The sequence below is a fragment of the Anas platyrhynchos genome, chromosome 3 (genome assembly GCF_047663525.1).
Source record: "Anas platyrhynchos isolate ZD024472 breed Pekin duck chromosome 3, IASCAAS_PekinDuck_T2T, whole genome shotgun sequence".
NCBI classification, from domain to species: domain Eukaryota; kingdom Metazoa; phylum Chordata; class Aves; order Anseriformes; family Anatidae; genus Anas; species Anas platyrhynchos.
The window spans coordinates 86,107,466-86,125,473 of NC_092589.1; the positions used below are offsets into that span (position 1 = coordinate 86,107,466).

The window sequence follows — 18,008 nt, forward strand, 5'->3', positions numbered from 1 at the left end:
GTCCATCCTGCGTATCCTACCACTACAGTCCACTTCTTCCCTTCTCCTCAAACTAACAATGACAGATGCCATAGATCAGAATATTTCCTTTCATTTTCTTCCTCCTGGTCCAGCATTTATAGCTTTAGCTAGATAGTAACTCAAGTACAAGGGCTAGAAATTAATATAACACATCCTTGAAAATGGATAAGTGCAAGAAAAGAGCAACAAGAGCAATAACAGATGTTGCAACAGCAATTTCTCCTGCTGTATGTGTTTGGAAGAGACAGAGAACTACAGGAATCAAATACCATTATTCTCAATTGTTATATTTTTCAGTGCCTAGGAAAATTAAAAGGAAAAAGAGAAAAGCTTTCCTCTTTTTAGGCCAAGAAAAGAGAATACACCAGGTGACAATAATGAACAGGTGCACAGATCTTCAGAGATATTTAAATGGGTATCGGTACAGTAGCTGAGCATCTTCTGAAAGATGAAAATCTGATTTGGCAAACAACCATGCAGAGAATGGTGATGGGACCACAGCATCGCTAATCAACATCACTGATCAGCTGCTTTATCTACTTTCTTCAATTTAAAGCAACAGCAACCTTATCCCAAAATATTTAAGACACTAAATAGAAAAAGATGAAAATTATTAAATATATATATATATATGTTCAAGTACTCTTTAATACAAGAATAAAATACTATTTTAAACTTTACCCACCTTAAATCACAATTAACAATAAAGTAAATTATACCAAATCTTCTAGTTTCCAACACTATCACAGAAACTCATGGTTCCTTTCAGGTAAGATTTCTCTGTTACCTTTCCAGGGAGTTGAAATCTAAGAACTAAATTTAAACAAACTAGTTGATCATCAAGTTTGCAAAGAATCATCAAGAGTGAAGCAATTCTCCAAGCAATTCAATTTTGCTCTTCTGACACAACACATTATGACTGGAAGGGACAAGGAAACAAACAGCTCAGGCATCAGATTAGACCATGCTTTGAGATACAGATGAATAATTTTAGCAGATGTAAACCCCCAAACAATCCCCTCAAAAAGAGCAAAAAAAAAAAAAAAAAAAAAAAAAGCCAAAGATTGACACCAAGCATGGGGAAACCTCAGCAATTCAAGTGTAGCCAATTTACATCAAACTACATTTTTTATGGGACTTTAGACAGTTTAAAGCACAGAGAGAGCTACTACATTCAATTTAATTAAAAACTGTATATTCACTTTAATTAAAAATATATATGCAATTGAGCTGGGAGCAAAATTTCAAGCAGAAAAGATTAAGCTCTTCAGGTAAGAAGTGTCTTGAAATTCTGTCTGTCCTGTAAAAGGATATTCTGAACAAGAGGCACCTTCTTGGTTCTGTAGGGTTAGTTATATATCATAGTTGAATTTAAATCATACACCAGGGGAGAAAAAAAAAAAAAAAAAAAAAAAAAAAAAAAAAAAAAAGCTCAGCTGCTCTGCTGGAATGTGATACCAAACACATAGAAGGTATAATTCATGTTTCTGATTTATGTATTTATTTTGCCATAAAAGCAGAAGTCTTCAGGAAGCTCTGAAATATACATATCAGTTTAAAGAAACTTAACAAATACTCAAAAAAACACACATCAAATGAAACAATTCCTGAGTACTAGTAGCAACAAGTCTAAATATCAAAAAACTATATTTCAAACGCAGAGCTAGAAAAAACTTGGGTTGGATTTGTTTCAGCAAAAAGAAAATATTTCTAGACCCATCTTTTCCATGCGCTGAACCACTACATAGTCATACAGTAATTGAAATCCACACACCTCATTCTACAACACCTTTCATGACCAGACAGGTGTTTTTTTTGATTTTATAAATTCACATGCAATTCAAAAATTCAATTGTACACCAAAACCTATGCATATTCTGTCCTACTCAAACATATTATTGAGTGAAATATTATAAAGTAGATTTCAGGACAATGAGGGTTACATGTGAAGGAAGAAGCAAACGACAAGGCTTTCAGATTAGTTTAGTCCCTATCTGTATAAAAGTAGCAACAAAAAACTTACTAACATACCCAAGAAGTCTAACATTTCAACATAGTAAAGGTCCTAATGTTTGTCAGAGCCTTCAAAAGATCCATAACAATACAACAGGAAAACACAAGAGACAATGATTGTTTTCTATCATAATGTGAAAGTTTGGTAGCCAAACATTCAGGATTTGGTGCATTAATTCAGTTCACCAGATTTGCAGGGGACAGTAGTCAAACAAGCTAAAAGAATTACAAAAGACCACAGAGATTTTAGTAATACTTCATAGCAGCTTAAAAGAAAAAGCTGCTGTGGAATGTATTGAGACTGAGCATAGATTTTCTTGAGTATATATGACAAAAGGTATATTAAATGGGCATTTTACAGAGACCTGAACTGCTCTTCTCTACTGACAAGCTGACTTACAATAGTGTGAAATGTTCATTAAAACATGTCTTAAGACTTGAGGAATTTTACCAGTAGTGACTTGGTAGAAAAGTTCCAGAAAATAGATTTTATTTAGAATAAACCCTTTGATTTTGATGCGTGATGTTGAGTGGCACACCAAAATTGAAAGCAGTCCATAAATGCAGGCTCTTCAGCACAAAACAAAGACAGGAGAGAAGGTAAAAGGTTTGTCCAGTCCAACATAAGCAGCAGTGGAAAATGGAATAGTGTAATGAAAACCAAGTGTAATCAATACATCTATCTGATCAGCATTTAGCCTGTCATCCTACCAGATACAACTCTAAGAGCTTTGGTAAATATCTTAATGATTAAATATCCTAATGAAAAACAAAGATCTTGTTATAAAATCAAAGACTATTTACATTCGGAAATCTCTGCAGTCTATCTAGTACAATTACAAACAGTTCAGATTGCCTTCACAGAAAGCTAATCAATACTGGCTGTTGAAAGAAAAATACTTACAGTAAGCCAAATATAATGCATTATGCTATTACACAACAGTTTGGTAAAAAGCAGACTAAATCTTGATATCATAAACATCAAAGTTAACTTAAAAGCTACAGAAGTATTTCAGTAATACTTAACACTAAAATCTCTGGGGTAAAGCTTAATAATGCACATGGAGTAAGAATCCTGAAAAAAACTAGTTTAGAAAAAGTAGCTGGCTCAACCAAGTGATAATAACAGGATAAATAGCTACAGACATTTAAAGGAAGGCGATACTGTAGCAAAGTAATAATTATCTCCATGGAAGAATGATTCATATATTATTACCACTGTGGAACTCCATCCCAACTTCCATTAGAATTCAATCAGCAGCAGTTACAATGGAAAAAAATAAAAATAAAAACACACATTGGAGCTATAAAATACCTTCTAACTATAGACTACGCACCACTACTCATTTACTTGCATAAATGCCTTTAAGTTTGAAGCCCATAACATGGGCAAAAGGGAAAATATTTTATGAGGAATTCATAGACCATATTATTAACACAATGCTCAGTGTTAACAGAAACAACATGCAAATGCCTCTTTCCTACTTAATGAAGGTGGTTTATTGTTTGTTTTTAAATAATCTGATTCTTTCTGTAGTAACACTTGTCAATACTAATGTGAAAGTGAATTCAAAGGATTGAGAGCTACTTTTAAACTGGAAGGAAGAAAGGAGAAGGCAGAATTATATACATAAATGCCTCAGCTTTGAGGTACCTGCCCAAAACAATGACTACAAGCTTTCCATTCAAAGTTTTATTGAAATATAGAAGAGCAAAAGATGTGAATAATTACTTTATAAAATGGTTCTATATATTCTCATAACTCAGAGATGACTACTTGCAAGCATGGTTCCAGAGCTCTGCTTCTTCAAGCCAAGCAATAGCCCATGGCATGCTCTAAAAATCTGAAACTACAAGACCAAAAGACACAAGTTTCTCATGGAAACAGTGACAGAGTTAACTGTCATCATGTAAGTAGTATAATTTTAATCGCATTTTATAGGTATGAGCATCCACTTAAGTAAGAAATCCAAGGAGCAACAAGTAAAATGGCAAGAGATCAAGAACAGACAGCCAAGAAACATAAATCTGATCCCAGGATACCTGCATTGCAATTGTACAGTTCAATGCCTGGAGCATGCAGTTAAAGAATAAAGAAAAACACATCAAGCTTGCTGATTTTGATTTTCCTTTATTCACAAGCCAATTAGATGAAGTAAACTTAAAGGAATGGGAAGAACAAGCTGGTAGACCACTAGGTCTGCCAGGACATACTGCCCGTTAAATATAGGACACCAAGTATCTACTGCTTATAATTATTCATTCACTTTGATGACAATGGCCAACAAAAATGCTACCTGTGCATTAAGGAGAAGGCTCTAATGCACACCATAGAAAACTGCTCTCATCAAATACTGTTGATGGAAAACATGCACACGGTTTGCTCTAAGCCACTCTGTGGTGCTGTGTTATCTGCAAGCTCCCACTCTTGCTCCTTTCTCTTCCACTCAGATTTGCTCTTTCCAGCGAGTGCAGATGGTTTCCAGACTGCTGAGCATTTATCTTGACCTGTTGGGAGGTCTGCAAAGCCTCTTCAAGAAAAGAGCAAAGCAACCCAAGTGCACAGAAGAACATATGCCTCTTTACTTTTCTGTATTAAACTGTATTACATTATATTGATTCTTTAAATCAAGTTCACAGTTGCTATCATTGATAACGTCAATCTATAAACTGCATTTCTGCAAAGACACCCATATTTTCCTGAAAAAAAAGTCATATCCAAGTTACACAAGCTCACACTAACCCACGGGCCTTTAAAACTGCAATTCAGTTTATAGAGCCTTCATTACTAAGTCATAAAGGAACAATTTGCAGCATTTCTTTGCATTACAGGAGGAACTGTTCAGAAACAAGATGACTAATTAGGTAATAAATGCAAATCTTCATCAATATGCATGGGAAATATTTGCCTTCTAAATAATACATAAGAAAAAAAAAAGTCCATTTGCAAATTTTCACTTGCAAAAGTGAAATCTACTGAACAATTTGATTGTAATTAATTTAAAGTGTAAATAGCACGCTTGATTCAATATAGGATGAATAAAATAGAATAACATGTACAGTCCTTTAGGAGTACTTAATCCTGAGCTACATTTCCCACTTCCAATAACACAGGCTTTTCAACACAAAATAATAATACAGCCACCAAATTTTACCCCCCAGTGTGACCAGAGAATCACTGGGAGGTGTGCTATTGGCTTTTTAATCAGTACCACACCATCCAACAGTTCAGAGACAGGAAAATCCACACCATCTAATCTCTCCAAACCTTCAAAGCAAATCTGTTAAGCATAATGAAGGAGAAGAAAAAAAAATCATCTGAAAGTATAATTTCTGGAAGGAAGAAAAACATCGTTGAACAGTTTTGTAGGTTAAAATGAAACAATTTTTAATAGATATTAGATATACAACTCATATTTCAGTTTCTGGAACAGCACCCTTCATGACGGATTGCTATGCCAATAAGAATGCAGCTGATCGGTCAAGTAGTAGATCATTACCAATCTGTACAGTAATCAACATCTTCGCTGTGGCTGCACTAAACATGGAAGTCTGCAGACACCTGCACCAGCTGGGGAGTCAGCAGAGCATGGTCAAGGCAGAGGTTTGGTTATCTGCCTCCTATATCGAGAAGCACGTTAGTTTCATGTGTTTTCATTTCCAGTTGAATGGGAGAGATCACTCCTGATCCCAGCTCCTGTGTACATGAACTAAGACATCAGAATAAGATGCTGATGTTAGAATAAGCACAGGAAATGCATCCTCTCTCTCAAAAAAAGTAACCCACTCGAAGGAGAAGTAACTGTTCTCTTTCAATCATAACCACTGTATCACTCATATGCCTTGGAAATAAAGGAAGACCCTCAGTCAGAAATCAATGAAGATTTTCAGAATACACTGGAATCTTACCAATTTTTTCACTGAACCTTGAAATTACATAGTGTTTTGAGAATGTATGTATAGACAAGGAGATCGGTAATTTAAAGACAGCTTTCACTGTAACATTTCCTAAATAAGCAGCAAAGGCTGCACACACACTTTAAAGAAGCCTGTTTACACTTGCAAGAGTTCAGAGAATCTTACAAGCATGCTTAAAATCTGCTAACACTGAACTCACAGCCCTGAGTTTGCCCTGAGGACAAATGCATGTGAGCTACTCAGCTCTTCACCTGGAGATGGTGATAAAGGCACAAGTTCCAGAGGGGCAAGACCTGGATTCAATGCCTTGTCAGTTCCCAATCTACCATCTCTCTGAGGTGTGACCATGTTAATAAACTTAATGTTAATAAAGCAGGGAGATCAGCTTGCTCATATTTTCATGATGTTATTCCCCTAAAATGCACAGTATTAGCACACGGTGAGAGAAAGCAAGAGGGAATGTGACCATTCCTGTAAGGAGGGCACCATAAAAAAGAAAAGGTCCTGGGTTCTTGTCTTCATCTTCAGGATGTGTTTTATTAAAAGCCTCTACAGTGCAAAGACACCAAAATTTATCTGGTAGACTCAACTAGTGACACTTTCACCATGATATGAAATCTCTTGAGAAGCTAAATCCATGTTTATGGGATCATGATATCCACACTACCTCTAACTTAATCATAAAACCAGAAATTAAAAGCAATATATTTAAAAACATTTTTTGTCATCTCCAAAAGAAAATAAAATGTCAGTATCTTCAAAAAAGATTCTCTGGGGAAAAAAAAAAAAAAAAAACTTCATGAAATTCAGAAAAATATCACTTCAGAAATTAGTTTTCTAAGCACATGAATACCTAGATATGAAGTTCAGAAGAGATCTTACATCAACCTTTCATAGCATTGAACATATCAAACAAAATATCCACAGAAATCATCATTTCAACTGTTTGAAATTTGTACAAAATGACAATTCTTGATTAAATATAGACAATTAAGGAATATACTAGATTATAGACAATTAAGGAATATACTAGATTTTATGCAGTTTGATTTTTCTTTTTTACCTGTTTGAACTCCTGTGAAAAGCAACAGAGTTGAGTAACTCAAGAGACTTAGAATTATTTCCTGCATCTCTTTTTTAGTTTTCAACATGTAAATCAATTACTCCTCTTGATCCAGAGTAAGTATGCCATTCTTTAAGAATGTTAGGGAATCTTGGAACAGGCTTGATAAATTTTCAGGGGCAAGGAACTCCATCCTTATCCTACAAGTAAAGGAGCACCTCACATTTCACAAGAAGCTTTCCCAAGTTAAACAGCAATGAAGCCTACATAAAGAAATTGAATCTATATGCATATATACATAGACACACACTCACACAGATTCTTTGTTCCTGTTCTAGCAAAGAGATGTCTGATAATTTTAAACAGGGCAACTCCCTGATTCCTTTGTCACCCAGCTAAACAATGATAGTGGGATCTATCTCACTTGACTTTACACTACACTCACTAATTTTTTTTTTTTATTATTTTTTTAACCCAAGACATTTCTAGAGACCACTATTTCAACCCACAAACAGGCTGAAAAAACAGCTGAGATGAATGACCCTCAGGAGATATCCATCCTCTAGAATAACTCATGAGCTAGTGTCACTAGCTCAAACTTTAATACCCTTATCTCCTCCTCGTGCAGATGACAAATGTTAACCTATTTCAAAGCTGAACATAATATCAGAATCTTGAAAAATTCTTCACAAATTCTTATGTTTCACCATATTTATTATACACATTTATTTTATTTACGTCTCACTCAGCCATACGCTCATAAACACGCTGACAGGAGCAGTACAAAGTCAAAGCAGCTGCTTAACTTGGCTAAAAAGAGGCCTCTGGTGGCAGTAGCTAAGTATAACTTCTCAAAGTTTTATGGAATATGTATTTTGATGACAACTTTATATATTTAAAAGTATCTATAGAAAGCAGACTAGGCAGTTATATTTGCAGTGAAAATTGACACATTACTGCTCATCTCCCAAGCAGTAACTATGTCAAGTCCATTCATCTTCATGCCTATACCACCCTTGTCAAATCAGTCTTAATGTTGCATATATTTTCAGTTATGTAAAGTAGTTCATTTTTAAACAGCAACGTTGCAAATTTCAGTGTTACAGTTATCTCAATACTGCAGATAGTAAAAATTAGTAAATTAAGGTTCAGGCCTGCTTATTCCCTGAGATCAATCATGAAGGCACCTGGATTTTCTTAAAAAAATTACACAGATAAGTAAAATTCAGTGAAATATTTCCTTATAAAAATGTAATATTTCTTGGGTAAGTATAAGAATAAAATAAACCTGTAGATTAAAACATATCAGATAGGCAAATGTATACAACTTGATAAAATTCAGTTCCTTTATTACAGCTTAATGACTTTAACCCACAGGCAACACTAGTCCTTTAAAAGTCCGTGCCAAACTTCTGGCATATGATTAGGAACAAGAAGATAGCCCACAAGAAGTCAGATAAGGCTTCCTGCCTTCTAGAAAGAGCCAACAGACAGAAGAATCGTGATAATGTAAAGAACTGGAACGGAAATGTTAAGGTCAGTATGAACGAAATGTGAGTGGAAGTGTATGTGCGCAGGAATTGAAAGCAGCAGCAGAACTAAAAACAGCCTGTACTGAGAACAAAGGACACAACTCCCTGCAGTCAAACAGAGGGATGTGTGAGTAAAACACAAAGTTCTTCCTGCTCTCTGATAAGACCACAGCACAGACCACTCATCGACGGAAGGCCCTGCATCCCAGCACCAGCGGAACAGCAGAAAGGCTGCAGCTTGTATCACATCCACCACCCTTATCTCCTTCTCCTGTCAGATGCAAAGGAAAGACATAACAAACACATGTAATGTAATGAAAAACATAAAAACTGACTAAGATTACAAAGGCTGACGTAAGTAAGACTGAGGCAAAGTGCTGCCCTGTCACAACAGATAATTTTCTTATTGGTTGGGACTGCTGTAAGACCGATCCCATTACCTATTAAATGCCCACACACAGACCCATGGACAGCCAAGGACTCTCTGGTATGGTCACCTTTTCTATCACACTTTCTTGGTCCCTGATGATGGAAACTCAGGAAGAGAATAAGTGAAGTACAGCAAGTCCTGTTGCTGAAACTGATTCTGAAAGCCACTGCCATTTTCACCAACTTCATCAAGAAATTCCTCTTGGCCTGAGGTTACAGCAAGAAGCTACAACTATCATTTCCACCTTTCTATTTATGTTAGAGATTATATAATCATAGAACCATTAAGGCTGGAAAAGACCTCCAAGATCATCTGATCTAACCACCCACCTGCCACCAGTATCACCCACCAAAACATGTTCTTAAGCAGCACACACAACCCTTCCTTAAACACCCCGAGGGACGGTGACTGCACCACCTCCCTGGGCAACCCTTTCCAATGCCTGACTGCTCTTTCTGAGAAGAAATGTCTCCTCATTTCCAACCTGAACCTCCCTGGGCACAACTTGATGACATTCCCTTTAGTCCTATCACTAGTTACCTGCGAGAAGAGGCTGACCCCCAGCTCCCCACACCTTCCTTTTAGGTAGCTGTAGAGAGCAATAAGGTCTCCCCTGAGCCTCCTCTTCTCCAGACTGAACAACCCCAGTTCCCTCAGCCATTCCTCATAGGACTTGTGCTCCAGACCCTTTACCAGCTTCATAGCCCTTCTCTGGGCATACTCCAGGGCCTCGATGTCCTTCTTGTAATGAGGGGCCCAAAACTGAACACCATACTCAAGGTGCGGCCTCACCAGAGCAGAGTACAGAGGGACCACCTCCCTGGTCCTGCTGGCCACACTATTCCTGATACAATCCATGGTTCCCATTGGCCTCCCTGGCCACCTGGGCACACTGTTGGCTCATGTTCAGGTGAGCATCGACCAGCATCCACAGATCCTTTTCCTCTACACAGCTTTCGAGCCACTCTCCCCCAAGCCTGTAGCACTGCATGGGGTTGTTGTGGCCAAAGTGCAGGTCCTGGCACTTAGCCATGTTGAACCTCATCCCGTTGGCCTCTGCCCATCAACCCAACATGTCCAGGTCCCTCTGCAGGGCCTTCGTACCTTCCAGCAGATCAACACTTTCCCCCAGCTTGGTGTTATCTGCACACTTAGTGAGTGTGCACTCAATTCCCTCATCCAAGTCATCAATAAAGATATTAAAGAGGATGGGCCCCAACACCGACTCCTGGGGAACATCACTGGTGAACAGTCATCAGCTGGATTTCACTCGGTTCACCACCACTCTCTGGGCCTGGCCGTCCAGCCAGTTTTTAACCCAGCAAAGAGTGTGCCTGTACAAGCCATGGGCTGCCAGCTTCTCCAGGAGAATCCTGTGGAAGACTGTGTCAAAGGCATTGATGAAGTCTAGGTAGACTATGTCAACGGCCTTTCTCTCATCCACTAGGCGGGTCACCCATTCATAGAAGGAGGTGAGGTTGGTCAGGCAGGACTTGTCTTTCATGAACCCAGGCTAACTGGGCCTGATCCCCAGGGTGCCCCAACAAATGCTGCGTGACTGCTTTCAAGATGACCTGTTCCACCACCTTTTCTGGCACCAAGGTCAGGCTGACAGGCCTGTAGCTCCCTGGTTCCTCCTTACGACCCTTCTTACAGATGGGTGTCACATTAGCAAGTCTCCAGTCATCTGAGACCTCTCTGGATTACCATGACCACTGATAGATGATGGAAAGTGGCCCAGCAATCACATCTGCCAGCTCCCTCAGCACCCTCAGGTAGATCCCATCTGGCCCCATGGTGGGGCAGCAGGTCTGTTTCCACCTGAATTGTGGGGGGTTTCTTCTGCTCCCCACCCGAGACTTCAAGGTAGGGAGGGTGAGTACCCCACGGTGTTGGTCCGACTATTAAAGACTGATGTAAATAAGGCACTGAGAATCTCAGCCTTATCTTTATCCTTAGTAGTCATGTTCACTGCCTCCAGTAAAGGACAGAGATTCTCCTTGGTCCTTCTCTTAATGTTAATATATTTGTAAAAACACTTTTGTCTTTAACCTACCTTAAAAACTGCTTAGGATACAAGTGTTGCATAGTACCAACTGCAAACTACTGATTATTTCCAGCTCAACAAAACAGACAAGTTCTACAGAAAAAGATAATTTACCATTTCTCCGACCAGACTGGGCAGCCTGCATACATACTAATGTCAAAGCAACACTAAAAACATTTACTATTTGGCATTTATTAAAATAAATATATGAACTGCATAGCCAATGTTCACTATACTTCTCTAGAAATACTTCTCTTTTAATTCCTAATTAAAAATATTATTATTAATAATAATAATAGATCTAAAGCAACAGGTCTATCTGCTCCATCTTTTTATTTATACCACAATTGCTTTCAAAGATGTTCAGGATAGAAAACATGCTCAAAATCTTCAGAGGATATCTATTTTTAAAGTTCATATTTGCAAAATATTGTACAAATACAGCTCCGCATTTCCTGTGCACAGCTGCATTTCTTTCCTCCTTGCATTTCAATGCAGATCCAATCCAATGAAACAGACTTAACTGTTCTTTCAGAGAGATACTTTGTCTTCATTGCATGACAGCTCTAATCTTTAAAGAAGGGAGAAAAAAATACCTAAAATTGTGATTAATTTTAGTTGTCCAGAAGTGCTTATAAAGGATTTAGAAGAAATAATCGAAATAGTGCAAAAAATTACCAGTTGCTGCCAAAGTTCATATTGATTCATATCTTCATATTGATGGCTACAGCTCAACGCATTTCATTCTTTACAGATAGAAAGTACATCCAAGTAACATGATGTACATCAGAAACAAACAATGAAAACAATTCAACTGCAGATCAAACTTACATAAATCAATACAAAAATTTAGATCATTAAAAAAAAAAAAATTAAAATACGTCATAATTATTTGCATTTCAATTGTTGTTACCAGGAGGTTTTTGTTTTGTTTCAATATTAACATTCATCATTTTCTTACCTTGCAAACAGTCTCTGTATCCCAGGGTAAGATGGTCCTCAGATCAATAACTTCACAGGACACGCCAAGCTTTTCTTGAGCCATTGCTGCCACTTCTTTGATCACATGTACCTGAAAAAGCAACCTATTATCACCAAGCTAACAGTTAAGTTCTTTTTAAGATGTTCTAAATTAACACATACGGAATATACACAGTGATTTAACATATTACCTTCATGTTTACCAGAAAACTTTTTATTTAGTAATACAGTAAGTATTTATTACTCAGTTCAATATACTAACTTACTACTCATTTGCAGTAGTTTAGCACTACTTAAAAAAAAAAAACTTCAATGAAGGATCACTGAAAACAAAACTGTTACTTTCTAGAGAAGTATTTCAGTTAGCAGTATTGGATCTTACTATTTTATAGTTATAGTCTGATTGGGTTTTAGAATAAGCTTTTCTGAGAACAACAACTACAAAATCCAAATATCAGAAGGATGTATTTTAACACAGAGCAATCACGTGAAATCCTGCAAAATGCATTACATACAAAAATAGTCCTAGTAACTGCATTTACTACAATCTACTGAAAATGCAATAGATTACCAAACGATCATCTCCTTTCAAAAGCATTATCTTATGAACAGTTAGGAAAGATAGCAAATACCACATAAATACCTAGTCCTGACCCCCTACAGACAAAGCGTACTGGCACTAATATGACCATATGACCACTCACTGGTCTTCCAATGCAATTTAATACCAACATTCCAAACATTGCATTATCTAATTATTATAATTAACATTTTAATACAACAGAAAAGAATTCCCTTCTAGCAGAATGTTTGCACTGAATTAGAATACACATCATTCACTATCCACCAGCCAAGGGGTCTATTTAGCAGCACATGTATGAGCTTCTTAAAATAGATGTAAAACAGCCCATGTCTATTAGAACCTTCTCATAAAGTATGTCATAACATGAACAAAAAAGCAAGCAATACTGTATGCGTTCAAAATTGTTGTATAATATGATGTTATACAACTTTCTTTTTAAAAAGCAAAATGAGTTGTAAGCATTGAAACAAGCACTAGCGAGCAAATGATCCAACTCTAAACATAAGCATAGACCCTTAGAACAGCTCAGATCATTCTCCAGAAATATCTAATTGAGAAGTATTTTCTCGAAAGAGGCTAAAACGGTTTCCTGATATGACATTATCAATAGATTCTGATATTGTCCTTATTGTCAGAGGGTTTGGACACTTCCTAACACAGGTTTAGACTGAGACAGCTGAGCTCCCTCAAGCAATCGCTAGGCCCAGTTCAGTGGTGAGAGTCCAAGGACCATCTCTGATGAGCAGTTTGGATGAGGTCACCTTGGTCGGAAGGCAACAGCATTTAACAATATGGACATGGTGAGATGGTGTCAGCTGCCTGGGGATCAAAGAGCAGCATTACATTTCACATGGAATAAAAATCTATTGTAAAACAAGCTGATTAAGGATTTAAACATCAATCTACATGAAACAAATATGAACACCAGAGGACTATTTGGGGCATTTAGGGACACGGTTTAGTGGGTAGTATTGGTGGTTGGGGGATGGCTGGACCCGATGATCTTGGAGGTCTTTTCCAACTTTAATGATGCTATGATTTTAAAGATAAATCACAATACAAGTATTATAACAGTAAAAATAATTAGCTTGCATTGCTTTGGTTTAGACTTGTAATGCATCAGTTGCTATACAAGGTTTGAGATTTTTCAACCTGACCCATGGGAAGGATGTTTTTGCCGTTTCTACGATACATAAACGAAAATGTTTATCTAGTTCACAGGGGATAAGGATTAGTTAATGACCGTAAAACACAGGGCACAACAGGAGATGAACTAAAAGCCTTTACTGCCCTCCATTAGTACCGCTCAGGAAAGCGAGCATAAGGTAACCCCGCCAGAGCAGCAGCTGCCAAGCAACTACACTTAGCATGCAAGAATCATATAAGTAACCACTGTGTGCATGCAATCACTCTCTGCTTATTGAAAATGAAATCTGGATTTGTTGGACCTACTGCATATGCGGTAATCGAGTTCCAAGTTTATGCACAGAGCCTACAAACACCCTCAGCACAAACTTACTGAATATATTTGATCTGCAGAAGTCTGACACGTCCAAAACATGCTGGATTTTCTGTTTATGGGATAAGCATCTGTATAGAGGTATGCTCAACAGTTGTGTAAACCAGCACAGTACGCACCTTCCATGTGATGAATGTACATGCTCATACTTCTGCCCAACAACTCCTGAATAGAGGCAGGAGCACTAAGTAGCATTCCCCCATGCTGCATTATTTGGCCACAGACATGGTTTGATCAGATCCTAAATTTGGATTAGGGCTGTACATCTGTCCTACTACTATTCACATCAAAAGAACTGCCTGTCTTAGTACTTGGCTTATACTTTGCAAGCTCCAAAGCACATTGTATTTTGAAAGTACGTCATTCTGAGCCTTCTCCATTCTACTGGGTAAACTCAGGACATTAATATCTATAGATAGCTTTCAAGCCATTACTTAAGTGACCTTCAAAGCGTAACATCTTTATGGTTATTTATCATTACAGTTTTGGGGACTATGACAAACACTAAGATTTCATCCAAATGGAGCATGAAGTATCTAGGAAAAATGAACATGTACTTTCAAAAAGAGAGCAAGGATAAAAGTAGAAACCAGTTTCTGCTAGAGAAATAAACACAAGTAAAGATTACAAAGAAAGAGCAAAAATCAAAAAGACAACCCCACAGATTAACACTATGGTGATATATAGTGTTACAACACTCTCTCCTCTAACAGCTTCCCAGACATAAATAAGCCAGGAAAATAGCCATTTTCTAAATTACAGGTTAAAGACAATAAAAAGATTTTTCTGGTAATTCCAATGTTGACTAAAATTTGTTTTATACAATTCTTGAACAAGAATGTGTATTTTGTTGTTTTGTTGTTTTTGTTGTTTGTTTTGCCTTTTTCTTTTCTCTCTTTTTTAAACGTTTTTTTCTGTATTTGCACATCTTAATTGGAGCAGGGGGAGGTGAACCATATTCTTGAGCAGCTTTGAAAACGAACTGTCAAAATCAAAACTACCCCTATTAGTATTAAAAATTCGAAATTACCTAAATTTTCAGGTTTTCTTTTTAACTGTCTGCATGAAGGCAACCCCAGACTGATTGCACTACTTTTTAAATCTTGCAGTAAAAATCCATGCTTTTCTTCCAGCATACTACTTTCAACTGTCCTTTCCTTTCCTCAGTCATATCCCACTGCCACATTCTTAAACATGTAACTTGCATAATTGTAGATAAATCATTAACCTGCAGTAGAGGAGGTAACTCTTCCATATTTCCAGAGTCACCTTCAACCAAAAATGGGTAAAAACTCACTCATTAAAAAGCAGGTTTCATGTAAGTAGAAACAAAGGGAATCATTTATTCAAGCATATAGCAATGGAAGATGCACATAGTTTATTGTCTGGCACTTGAGTCCAATACAACACTGTTTAAACAGCTCCTAACCCTTAACCTAACCTTTGGTGGATGACAAATAACTTAAAGAACCTTACTGACCTGAGTGCCCCAAGCAACCATTGTCACATCACTGCCCTGCTGCAGCACCTCAGCTTGAGACAGTGGAATGTTGTAGGGCTCCACAGGAACTTGTTCCACTGAATAAATAAAAGCAAAGGGAAAAAAATAAGCATCAGATTCCTTTATTATTCAGTATTATGCCATAGAAACATGCACCATTTTTTTTTAAATAGCAATACAATTTAAAACAGTAAACCAAAATCACCTTATTATCCCTTATTTCAAATGTTTAGCTGTAATTAAAAATATTTTTATTTATACCGTACACTGAAAGCATTCAGTGCAACGTTTCATTTCTCTTGTGAAGTATACCAAAAAGATACACACATACACTACTGTAGTAATAAATCCTGCTGTTTCCTAAGTCAAAGATATTAGCATCAGATTTGTAGATGGAGACTGCTATCATTGATTAAAATCCCAAGCACGGACTGCAGTTGATGCAGTGAAACAAGCATCAGAGCCTTGAAATCATACTTTAATACTCAGACAGGAAAAAAAATTTGTCAGTGCTCTCCTGATATTTACCAAGAATGATGCTCCACAGTTTCACGCTGAAGTGGTAGGAAAAGCAATTTTCAGAACCTACACAAAGACTGCCACCGGGAACTTGTGATTATAGCAGTTTTAACTCAAATATTGTTTGGAAAAAAAAATGTTATTAGTTGACAAAAATGTATCACAATTAGAGTAACTAGAAAAAAAACTAGGCATCATTCTTTTTCTGACCACTACTGAAGGTGGTTCCACTCAACTTAAGATCCATTTAATAGTTGTCAGATGGAAATATCTTAGGTCAGTTTTTAGTATTTAGAATCAATGATGACCTAATTTGCTTCTTGAAGTTATGATAAAGAATCCTACTGAGTGACTCCAGCAGGAAAAATTAAGCATCTTGCATTCCCTAATTGGGAAAATTCTGCTATACAGCAGATCCAATACAAGTAAAATGACTTCAGTTCTTTCCTGGCTTACATATTAGGACATAAGTTTGTAATAAATCAAGTGGTGAATAGTTTTCTAAATTACAATTACAGCATTTATTATTTTTTCTCCAGAGATGGCAAACAAGCACTATATCACATAATATCACAGAATCACAGGATGGTTGAGGTAGGAAGCAAGTTCTGGGGTTCACTTAGGCCAAGCTCTCTGCTCACAGCAAGGTCACCGAGAACCAGTTGCTCAGGGCCATGACCAGTCAGATTTACAGTATTTCCATGGTTAGAAGGCTCCACAACCTCTCTTGGCAACCTGTTCCTATGTTTTACACTGAGTAAAACAGGTTTTTTCTTATGCTTATATTAGAGAAATCTCACTTTACCTGAACAGGCAAAGAGCAGGCATAGATTAATTAAACCATTATTACTAATAACAGAATAGGAACCTTCTTCCATGTAATTCATAATGTTTCCATTCAGCCGAGGAAAGAAAAAAAATATCAAATTGTTGTGTTCTTTAACATAGCACAGAAATCATACGTATTTGCTGACAATTATTCTGAACGTATTAAATGATCTGTGCCTTCCTAGAACAAGTCCTTTGAATAACAAATGGGGAGAAGAATCCGTGGTGGGGAAAGACAGATGGGAAAGGCACAGCCAGCCCTTGCTCATTGCACATCACTGGTCGACAGCAAAGCAGACGAGGCTGCTCCAGATTTTGCACGGCATAAAACCCTCAGGCAAAAAAAACAGGCAAGATTTTGAATGAAACCAATTTGCATAACATAACTGTCTTTTTCATGGGATTGTCACGAAACCTGGAGAACAAGAACCCTATAAAGATACCACAGGACCTTCAGCTGGAAACCCAGGCAACTGACATGAATATGAACGTTTGGAAGGTAGTTGGATGCACCGGTGGAAGACCTGGAATGTGCAAGTCATACAAAAAGAGCTCCTTCTCTGTGTAATAGTTTTATCCACTTAGGGAATTTAAATGTAACATACAATTACAAAAATTAAATTATTATTATAGCTAAACCATTCTGAAAAAAAAAAATCCTTTCAATGAGCTCAGCTCATGCCTTTACAAAACACCTCCCTCCACTAACAGTGAGGAAAAATAGCACTGAAAATATTCTGTGCATTTTCTTCCCTACTAATTAACCAAAACACAATGATGCCTGTATACAAAGCAGCCTACTCATCTATTATTGAGCATAAAAATATTTTAAATCAAATATTTAAAAAGCAGATTTCAAATAAAGCAAATAACAAAGTTGTAATCAGAGAAAGAGGGCCATCGCTAGTTAATTTTAAGAGGCTGCACCATCTGTTGCTCCTTCTAAAAGAGCAGTCTGAACAGCATAAGGAAAACATGTGTTCTCTCATCTTACCTGTCTTGTCTCTATAACAACCACCGATGCGAGTCATATTTATTTCTACACCACCAATG

At 37.1% G+C, this 18,008-nt stretch overlaps 1 protein-coding gene across 3 annotated transcripts in view; it reads right to left on the reverse strand.

Annotated features, from left to right (window-relative positions):
- BCKDHB (branched chain keto acid dehydrogenase E1 subunit beta) overlaps positions 1–18,008 on the reverse strand; it is a 122,545-nt gene that overhangs the window by 72,741 nt on the left and 31,796 nt on the right. The window contains exons 7-9 of one of the 3 annotated variants that reach the window (XM_038177176.2): positions 15,588–15,685; positions 11,986–12,096; positions 5,618–5,744 (exon numbers count right to left, since the gene is read on the reverse strand). In XM_038177176.2, the coding sequence (XP_038033104.2) occupies positions 5,679–5,744; positions 11,986–12,096; positions 15,588–15,685 (275 nt within the window). In that variant the 3' untranslated portion in view covers positions 5,618–5,678. Of the gene's footprint in view, positions 1–5,617; positions 5,745–8,473; positions 8,819–11,985; positions 12,097–15,587; positions 15,686–18,008 lie in introns of those variants that run through there. The other 2 variants (XM_038177174.2, XM_038177175.2) reach the window with 2 other exon arrangements.